Source organism: Heliangelus exortis, chromosome 2 (genome assembly GCF_036169615.1).
Source record: "Heliangelus exortis chromosome 2, bHelExo1.hap1, whole genome shotgun sequence".
Taxonomy (NCBI): Eukaryota; Metazoa; Chordata; class Aves; order Apodiformes; family Trochilidae; genus Heliangelus; species Heliangelus exortis.
The window spans coordinates 46,673,243-46,683,789 of record NC_092423.1 but is presented as its reverse complement, the minus strand read 5'-3'; the positions used below and the strand labels follow the sequence as shown (position 1 = coordinate 46,683,789).

Here is a 10,547-nt window from a genome sequence, read left to right as displayed (position 1 = left end):
CAATCGGCGGCCCCAGCGGCGGGGAGGGCCCCGCCCCGGCAGCCGCCATGTTGGCGTGAGCGGCGGCGGTGCGCGCGAGCGGGGCAGGCCGGAGCGGCGCGCGGGTGTCGGGGCGGCAGCGCCGGGGGGGGCGGGGAAGGGGAAGGGCAAGGGCGGAGCCTCCGGTGAGGCGGCGGCGGCGGTGGCGGTAGCGGCGGCAGCGGCTCCTTCCCCCCCCACAGCGGGGCCGCAGCCTCCCCCCTGTGAATGATGCGGCGGGAGGCGCCGCTGAGCTGGGTCGGAGCTCGGGCGGTGGCAGAGGCAGCGGCGGCTCCCGGCAGCGTCCGGTCGGAGGCAGCGGGGAAGGGCGCGGAGGAGGAGGAGGAGGCGGCGGCCGCCCGGTCCACGGCTCCCCGCTGCGGCCGGGCGAGCGCAGGATGCTGAGAGTGACCCCGCGCCCTGGTCGCGCCGCGGGGAAAGGGCCCCCCCGGGGCTGAACGCGGACTCATCCCTTCCCCTCCGCACCTTTGCGCGCTTCCCTCCCTCACTCTCTTCCCGGCGCCGCCTCCCGGCGGAGCGGCGGCGGCGGCTCCGGGGCTGAGCGGCTCCTCCCCGTCCGGCTCCTCCCGCGGCGGCGCGGGAGCGCGGGGGACGGCGGAAGATGGCGTGGGTGCTGAAGATGGATGAAGTGATCGAGTCGGGACTGGTGCACGACTTCGACGCCAGCCTCTCCGGCATCGGGCAGGAGCTGGGAGCCGGGGCCTACAGCATGAGGTAACGCGGGGTCAGGGTGCGGGGGGCCGCGGGTGCCGCCTCGCCTCCCCACCGACCCTCTCGGGCCGCTGAGCAGAGAGAGGGCGGGAAGGAGCTGGGGCTTCGCCCCTCCCTTCCTTTGCTTTCTGTGTTACTCCGGTTCCCAGAGGCTCTCCCCGGTCTCTCCCGGTGGCTTCCGCCGCCTCTTCCCCGGTAGCGGGCCCCGGCGGGCCTCCCACCCAGTCCTGCCCTGCCCTCCACCTCAGCGGGCAGATGGCCGCCTAAAAGTACGGGCTGCGCCTAGACCGGGATGGTTTCGCTCTTTACGTTCATTCTGCATCCTAAAAATAACATCTTTCTGTCCCTTGGCTACGTAACTAGACCCGTGTTTCAGGAGATCATCTTTTTCTGCTCGAATAGAATTCTGTTTCACAATAGGTGTTTTCTCTAGCGTTAAAAAAAAACAACAAAAACATCTATTCTGGAGCAAGCAGACGTTGTGGTGGTTAACAAGTTAGTAGTACAGCTAGACTATAGGCAGTCTGTTTATTCTTATTTATTGCTCTGTAGTATGTGCCTTCAGTGACGTTTTCAGTTTTTTGGTGTTTTGTTTTCTTTCCATTTTCCCAGCCATGTAGGTTTTTTCTGTTCATAGTGAGCTTTGGCAGTTTCTTTACCTCCTGATTGTTTTTCCGGCTTTACAGTAAAAGTATTTAAATAGCATTTGGCTGTGCTTTTCCCAGGTTAAATAAAACTGAATCTGTTTCAAGTAAGCACAGCTTATCTCTGTTGCAGTCAGAATGTGTGGATTCCTGAGTGGTTTGCTAGTGTGAAAAAGGGAAACTGCTTTGGGGACACTGGGAGACATTTTAAGTTTTCTGACAGGATTAGTCAGTATTTTAGGAGTCTGGAGAAGTAAAATACCAGTTTTGATGGTCTGTGCCATATGCAAGACTCATTCTCAGGGTTACCTGAAACTTGGAGGTCACCATGAGTTTCAGCTATTATATGTATTTTAAGGCAGTGCTTCTCAGATGAAATATTGGAACTGCAGCAGCTTTGTCCAAAGTTATAAACAAGGGTTTCAGCTGAATAGGAATGAGTGCCCTTTTGCTAGTGTGTGTGATTGTGAGCTCAGCAGGTTTATGGTGGGACATGTATTTGATGTATCTGTTACTTTGTATCTAGTTAATTTTTTTTTTTCCTTCTTTAATGAAAAATGAATTTGAGAACTTGCTAGTTCAGAGAACAAGGTCACGACTATTTGTGACAATACTCCTGATTTTATATTTAGCTTGTCTGGAGTTTGTTTAATTTCTGTCCTGTTTCTGTCTTTGTCAAGTGACCATTTGTCCCACAAAGCAGTGTGCTGGTTTTTGTGGGCAACTGGATGGCAGTTGCCTGGGTGGCTTCTTAGCAACCAATTTTTTGTTACCTTTTCCTCCTGCAGATGCCAGTGGATAATGCATGCACTCCTGTTCAGCTGATTGCTCCATCATGATCCAGCTCTTTCTAGGATTTCTTGAGATTGGAAGTCTTAAGTTTGAACTGGGATTGCTTTTTAAAGGCTTCCCTTTCTTTTTATAACCTTCATTTTCCTCCTAGTAATGCTTAGTTCTTTGAAACAAAGGATTTTAATCTTTACTGTTGTTGCATAGGTTGCTGCTTCTGCTTTAATCATCCTTTTATGTTGGACAGTAATCACAAGTGGGTTTTTTTCAGTTACCTGTGTCTGTCTATGAGGATATCTTTGAATTACCACAAAAAGAGCTGGGGCAGTTAAAAAACCTCTTAAGAAATAATACAGCACAAGATGAGCTGTACATCAACCTTAAATTTTGTTGCATACTTTGTCATGAAATACAAGTATTTTTAGAACATGCACTGAGATTATTTCTAACGTTCATCTCTGAACACATAATTAAAGGCATCACCTAGTTGCAGTTACCATTTCCTGGATTCAGAATGATTTCAGCAAGTATGTTTTGTATTGCTTAGATACCTGCTTTAGGGAAATCACGGGCTGTTAAGTGATGTGAGGGTGAAAACTAAGAGAAGAAGCACAGTGTGAAGGTAATACTCTGCTACTGTTCTGAAGGTAATTAGTTACTTGTTGCTTCCTTACAAAAAATTAAAAAAAAAGGAAGGAAATAAAATACTGTGTAGAGAAGAATGCTAGGAGAACAAGCTCTGCAGTTTGTTATGAAGGCCTGCACATAACCCTTTTACCTGTGAAGCTGTATACAATGTAGTTGATGCTTCCTCGAGTTGATGAACCTGAAGAGGAATATATAGCATTGCTCCTGTGTTTATTCTTTTTAAGAAAACTACTCATGTCAGTAGGTCAGTGAAAGGAAGTTCATTTGAAAGGAAGTTAAGTGCACAAAATTTGTTCACGGGTTCACATGGTTTTAAGTAGCTTTCAGGTTTTCATTAAAATCTTAAAACCCAGATTTTCTGATTGCTCTGTTAATGTCTTTTCAAGCAATAAGAAACTACTTAAACACGAAATTCCGTTTAATTGATGATGATTATTGTCAGATATGTCAAACATGCCCCCCACTCTGTGTAAAAACCTGGCACCCTTAGTGGTAACAAGTTTTGAGTATTGCTGTTTACTTCAGTTGGTGATCACAGATTTAAAACTTTCCTAGTGTGCTCTTACCAATCAGTAATAATATCCAGCACAACATAGCAAAAATTGTGTATTTTTGGGACCCCTGATTATAGCTATGACCTGTTAAAAAATGGAAGTTATTGCATTGGAAAGATAAGTTTGAGGTACTGCCTGCCATTTCTCAAGCAGAATTCCATTTTTCATGGGATTAATTTTTTGATTAATGATTTCATTCAAATTAAGTTCAGTGAACATTAATATAAGGACAGGTACCCTAATGACTGAATTTGTATGTGTCATTTGAAAGCTTAATATTTTTTAAATGTTTGCAATTCCAGTGGTATTTGCAGTGCTGAAATTGAAGCCTGTCGTTGGAAAACTTGATTATTTCAGGGGTAGCTATTTTGGTATATACTTTGAGATCAAAAGCTGAAGTTTATTAAACTAAACTGAGAAAGGTGACTCTTGGTTTTGAAAGGGGAAAGTCTAGTACTAAAGACAAAAATACTTTTTGTACTCTATAAAAAATCCATTTAGACCATCTTCCATTTTTGGAGAATCGAGGCAGTTTGACTCTGCTGCATCTCCCAAACACTTGGGTATTTCTCTGGAAAATGGGGCCGGCTGCTGCCATGGTGGAAAGGAACAGAAACCTACTGCAGTCTGTGTTGTTTCCTTGTGTTCCTGGGGAAGAGCCTTGGACAGTGAGGGAGTTTTGTGTTTCAGTTCTCATCCAAAGTTTGGGCCAAAAAAGTAGCTATTAAGGTGGTCTGTAAGGACTTGGGAGACCATGGTCTTACAACTTAGAGCTTCCAGGTGGAGAAGAGAAAGAGGGTGTTGTCTTCTGACAACTTTTGGGTTCCTGGCATCCATTTTTTGGCTTCTAATGAATATCATTGGGTCATGACAGTTACTGCCTTAACTGCATTTCTAAATTTTTGCAGAGTGACTGTAAAGTTATCTCACTCAGGCTGTGTTATCCTTGTGGCTGCTGTTACTTTCTGACAGAAAAAATGACTTTATGCTTCTAATGCCTCCCACTCTTTTGAGAGTGCTGCTGGTAATGTTGCATTTTAATTTTTTTTAGAGGAGTGCTTACTGAAGGTATCCTGGAATATTTTTATTTATTTATTTATTTATTTAAAGATGTACACGGTATTTTCTGCAGAACACATGAAAAAGCTTGAGTTGCAGCAGTGTGCTCTGTTTTTGTATTGGACTGTAGAAAAAATAATTTTTACTGACATTGGCATTGAGTTGTTTTTTTCTTCTTCCCAGTTCAATGTCTACGTTTCAAAAGATCAAGGAGACCAATTAAATTCTGAAGGAAAAGACTCTTCAGGCTACATAGCTATCTTCTCTGTTCCCCTGTCTCCTCTCGAGAGCAGGGCAGCAAGTTTACCCTCGTTTATGTTTTATGCAGTATGTTTAGGAGGGATCTGTACTGTAGTGGCTGCAAAGTGAAGCAGCTGCCTGACCTCCCAGTGTTAAGAGGAGTGGGTAGAGAACTCTGGATTTGTAATTGTGAGCAAAAAACTATTCTTCCAGCTTTTCCTTGGTACCTTCAAGAGCTTAGGAAGACAGATTTTGGTGGTGAGGTTTTTACTCTTTCTTTGATTGTTTTTTGCATTTTGTGCCAAACTCTATGTTTTCTCATTCATGATGTATTCCTTGGCAGCTGCTTCAGAGAAGGTTGTTTCCCAGCAGCTGCTTCCAGGGGTTTCCTCTAACATCAGACTTGCTTTAGTGGACATAGGGAAAGTGTTACAAAGTATCAGTTCACTCATTCCCCTGTATTTTCCTATGGCTTCTTCAGATCTCTTAAACAGTGCAGAGTTTAGCTGTGAGGCCATAATTCTTAATTCAAATACTGCTTGAGAAACATTTTTTCCTCAAGGTATTTGGCCTTGTAAACCATGCTTTAAAGTTTCAAAAGACCTGCATGTTCCTGGATGCTTTAGGACTCGCCCCCAAAAGCATACAATCCAGAAGACAGATAAGGGAGATGATTGATGCAACATCACTTTGAATTTTGATGACTTGAAAAGTTCATGTAAAGACAGGAGGTTCTGCATTTATTTTGCGACCCTGTTATTTTTAGCCATGGTTTTTCTTGCTTTTTTTAATGCTTCAGAAACAGTGTTAAAAGGAGAGTTTAAAATTTAGAAGGATTTGGTGGCTGACAAACACATTTCACAAGCATGGGAGAGGGATAACATTTTTCTTGGCTTTTTAGTGCTATGCTGAGTAGGCTGCATAACATAGGGTAGTTTACCTTGCACCCATCACACTGGATGCTTTGGCTCAAGTGTTAATATACAGCTTCCTTCCTCTTCTAAGCCTCCCTACTTCTGTATGGGGAAGTTTCATTTATGCATTCATTCTGTAGAATAGGTAGCTAGAATCGGGTGTCAGAGATGTTTACTGCCTGCTTTTGGTTTTTAGTGAAGACTCTTTTTCTGGGAAAAAAAATTCTTCTCCCTCTAGGAAGAAAGAATACTTTCAGTTGAATGCTTTAGATAACAAGTTGTGAGGGACCAAGATAAGACTCTTCTTCCTGGAGATAATAGTTTCAAAAATGTGGTCTCAGAGTTCCTTCCACTGGGAGAGTAAACTTTGACAGGTCTGTATTTTCAGGAAGTCTAACAAAAGATGCTAATTTTTCAAAACATGGTTATTTGTTTATACCTCAGCTTGCCTGTAATAGTCCAAAGTTCACTTAGATGAGTCAAGTGAACCAAATTTATACTTTACAAGATCAAAAGTAATCAGTGGCAGGAAAAGAGAAGAATCCAGTCTCTTAAAGTTCTTCGAGCCTGAAATAATTTCAGCACTAGCTGTATTGAAACACTTATTTTTCCTCCATCTGGGTAACTCTGGCATTGGGTGTTTCAGTTAAAGTAAGAGATGCTTTGCCATGTTAAATAACCTGAGCAAAGCTGGCAGTAAAAGTGCCTGTTGCTGATCTGTGTTGGGGCAGCACAAATCAGATTTCACCTGGTGAGCAGGAAAATGCCTAAAAGAGGCTGAAGTATACATAAATATGGAGGCTGCTGGTGATTTACTGGTGGGGGGCAGATAATCAGCACTGCCAGGCCATTGGCTCCTTATATTTGCTGAAACAACATCTGAAGTTTGAGGAAGAAAAGTGAGAACTGGGAAGGCTGACCTGCTCTCCTTTTTTGGTTTGGTTTGGTTTTTTTTTAGTCTTATAATAGAATCAGTATAAAATTAGAGGTGATAAAAGGACTGTCATTTCAGATCTCTCTAGTGTTTAGGAATGTGCTCTACATAATAGCAAATATTATATGCAGTTTATTACCACTTGCAAGATAATCTTCTTAAAGTGTAAGTAAAGATGACTATTAGAAATACCAGATTTCTATTTTCTGTTAATTTCCTTCTCTGAATTGTGAGTATACCTGGCATATTTACTTGAGCCATGCTGTTTGTGCAGTTAATTTTATTTTGTACAAAACGCTTTTCACTGAAATTTAGACGGTCCTTATTTGAACAAATATAGGAATAAACAGGAGAGTTTGTCCTCAGAGAACTGGGAGGGAATGCAGTTCATACTCTTGAATTTCTAAAAGCTGCATGTTCCCAATGATTTCCAAGGTAAACAGACATGAGCAGTTTCTTCCCTGATTCCTATATTCCAGTTACTGCCAATCACAAGGAAGGAGGTGGGCCTAACTTATTATGCCTACCCTTAAGTTATGTTTGGTAGGATGGGGGTTTTTCAACAGTTAAGATTTTTATCACCTGCTTTTACCACTGTCAGCTGCATAGCTGCATGTTGTGCTGTGCTATGGACTGATAGAGATCACAACATTGCCCAGAAAAATATTTTGTAGAGGGGAAGCAGTAGGGAGGGAGTAGCAGCTCACATGGCAGAAATTCTTTATGCCAGTCCTGCCCAGAAGACCTTTTGTGTTGCTGGACCATGGGTTCGTGGGCATTGAACAGTATTGGTATCCTCTGTTGCTGTAGGACAGAGGCTGAAGGACAGACCAGTTGCTTCATAGCAGCTTCTGTATAGAAAGTCAGAGAAGATGCCTCACTTTTTTAAAGAAGGATAAATAGTTGTTTCTAAGTCAAAATTTCTTTATCACTGATGCTTTAAAATCTTAATTTGAAATGTTTATTCATACCACATTGACTCTCTTTAATTATCTGCAGCTTTTTCTCGTTTTAGGTAGGAACAAGTGTATGTTTTAATGTGGAAACATATTTCGTTCTTTATGAATGAACAAATCAAAATGTTATTTAAATAGTATTTATTTAAAGGTGGCCTACAAAGGCATTTCAATTGCATTGGCTTCTCTTTTCCTTTGGAATGTACTAGTACCTAGACTTTCTTTTATTTGGAAAACATTTTTATCTTGGAAAATAAATGAAGATTCTCACGTTTGCCTTCTGCCATTTATTGGAGCATGTTTTTGGAATTGTGGCTTTTAAGAATGTGCATCATGCTCTCTTTACAACAAAATTGTAGGTTTGAGGAATTGGATGTCTTTTTATTTTTCTTCTGCAGTGGCAGTTACTCATTTCCACTTTGTAAGTAGTAGCAAAACCAAGGTTAAAGCTGGCTAGATTTGTCTTCCATTTGTATTTGTTGACTTTCAGTGCCACGTCTGTTAATTTAACTAGTTTATTAACCACAGCAGACATTCTTAAGCCAGACCAGCTGAATTTTTAGCTTTAAATTGTGGGTGGAAAATGAAGTCTTGAAATATATTTTTCATAAATACACAAAAGACTTCTCTTTTTCATCTTGTGTGAAAGCAAGTGCTGCAGACCTTAGTCAAGAACTACAGGTTGTTTGGTGAGATACCTCCCATGCCACCTTTGTTGCACTTCGACTCCTATGAGCGTGTTTTAAATATTTTTATTGTTTCCGTGTTCTCTCAGTTTTAAACTCTCAGTGTTTTCCTCTTCATAAAAACACTGAATATTGCTTTATGTGTCAAAGTGTGTGATGAGCATGGGTTCCCAGAGCAGGAGTCCTGTTCTGGGACCATGCTTCTCTCGTTTTTCCTGGTGCTCCCTCTTGTGTTGGGCTGCCTTTTGCTCATACTGCCTTCTGATTGATAACAAAGCATAAAGCATCTCAGTTTTTCTGAATCATTCTCAAGAAGCAGTCCAACAATCTATGGAATTTTCTGTCCTACCTCTGGATATTGCTGTTCCTTTTGTCTCTTAATTAAAGTGTTTCAAGAGCATCTGCTTTTCCTAAGTGGATATTTCACATTATTTTCCTTTGTAACTAGTTAAGGAGTTTCCTCTGCACTCTGGTTTGGGGACATAGCATCAGAAGTAGCTAAGGTATGGTTCAGCTGACTTTTACTGCATTTTTTGGCATTATCCTGCCTTGTCCTGCTTTCGTGCCTGTAGCATCTCCTGTGGTTTCTTCCTAGTGTGAAGGAACCTGTATGCGTGTCTTTTTTTGTTATCATTTGGGTTTTTTGTTGTTTGTTTGTTTGTTTTAATTCTGGTTGTTATTTTGAGGAGAGACTGTACAGTCTCCACAAGGCGTAGACGAACTTAAGCTTTTTCACTGTTGATAAATATTTCCTCTTTCAGGTCAGTATAGCTTCTTCCAGGTAGCCAGGGAAGTTGGAGTATGATGTGGCTGGCCTTTACCTTATTGTATGTGGTATGTGCCCTGAAAGAAAAGTTGGGGTGTCCCTGCTGCACTCCTGGTGTCTGGTACTTACACAGACCAAGTCTGCACCTTCTGTGACACAAATATGTTCAAAGACAGTTTAACAGATCTGTAGATAAGAATTTTATAATGAACAAAAATTATGTCCTGGAAAAACTCTTTGAACAGAATTCACTGATATCTTTGAAGTTTCATATCTGAAGGACTGTTTTGTACAAGGAGAGCAAATATATTGCTAATACAGAATATTTAATCATGTAGAAAGCAGATGATGTGTTTGCTGGTCAGTGCAGCATGTAGACAGCTTGGATTGCTCTTTACTCTTCAGAAACTTTGCAGTTCCAAAGATGGTCTTACATCTATAAGTGAAATGAATCTCCATATATACTTTTCCTAACTTATGTTTGGCAATCTGCTGCTTAATAATTTTTGTGCTATTCAGTGTGCAAAAGTCTACATAGCAATAAAATTCATAGGTTAGATGTAATGGCACTAAATGAGAGATTTTCATGGTGTAGGTAACTTTTGGGAATATTATTTCGAAGAAGAAAGTTCATGCAGTCCTCTCAACTGCATGTATATTAGGCAGGCTTGCCTGTCTTGACAGATAAAAAGTTCAGAGTAAACTGATATTTTTTCAGTAGAGACAAGAACTAAAGATTAAATTTTCAGAGGATCACAGTAAGTTTATTTTCTGCTTAGGTCTCAGAGCTTTGTTTATGTATCCTAGCCTAAAATTTTAGTGGAAAATCTTTGGGACACTGATCACATTGCTTTCACTAATAAACTGAGAGACACAATGCTGCGTTTATTACTGTGGTTCTTTAAGTTACAAATAACTTTTTTTTCTTCAATGTCAGGCATAACAGGACCAACAGTCTCACTAAGTTTTTCTTTTTGTTATTTTCAGTGATGTTTTGGCACTGCCTATTTTCAAACAGGAAGATTCCAGCCTTCCACAAGAAAATGAGACCAAACATCCACCCTTCCAGTATGTTATGTGTGCTGCAACATCTCCAGCAGTAAAATTATATGATGAAACCCTTACATACTTGAATCAAGGTTGGTATGCATATGTTGCTGGCATAACTAGTGACTGCAGCCTTTGGTGCAAACTGGAATTGTATTTCATGTTTTGATACATGTAGGTACATTCAAAATAAACGAACATCAGAAATGAGGTTGGATAACTTCCTCATTGTGCTTCTCTTTTATTTATCTCCTGTTAGTGTTACCCTTCTCTATCCCCCAGAAGAACAAAAATCAAGGCAACAGAGCTCTTAAGAGACAAACTCAAAGTATTAATAGCTTGAAGTACAAAACTAATTTTGCATTCCTGTTTAAAGTTGATTGATAATAAGTTATTTGGATGATATTTGCATAAGGTCCTACAGACACACCCAAAAAGTAATAATAAATGTTGAAATGTTAAGCCTTAAACAAAGTGTTGCACAACAGAGGGCACACTGACAAATTAACTATGCATATCTACCCAAAACAATATTATGTTTCAAATATAAACTCAAGTGC

The 10,547-nt window shown here is 41.2% G+C and overlaps 1 protein-coding gene across 4 annotated transcripts in view; it reads left to right on the top strand.

Annotated features, from left to right (window-relative positions):
* The window catches only part of UBP1 (upstream binding protein 1), a 45,609-nt gene that overhangs the window by 6,757 nt on the left and 28,305 nt on the right, over window positions 1-10,547 (top strand). For 3 of the 4 annotated variants that reach the window (XM_071735969.1, XM_071735967.1, XM_071735966.1), the window contains exons 1-2: window positions 621-753; window positions 9,928-10,079. In XM_071735969.1, coding sequence (XP_071592070.1) covers window positions 641-753; window positions 9,928-10,079 — 265 coding nt within the window. In that variant the 5' untranslated portion in view covers window positions 621-640. Of the gene's footprint in view, window positions 1-620; window positions 754-9,927; window positions 10,080-10,547 lie in introns of those variants that run through there. The other variant, XM_071735968.1, reaches the window with a different exon arrangement.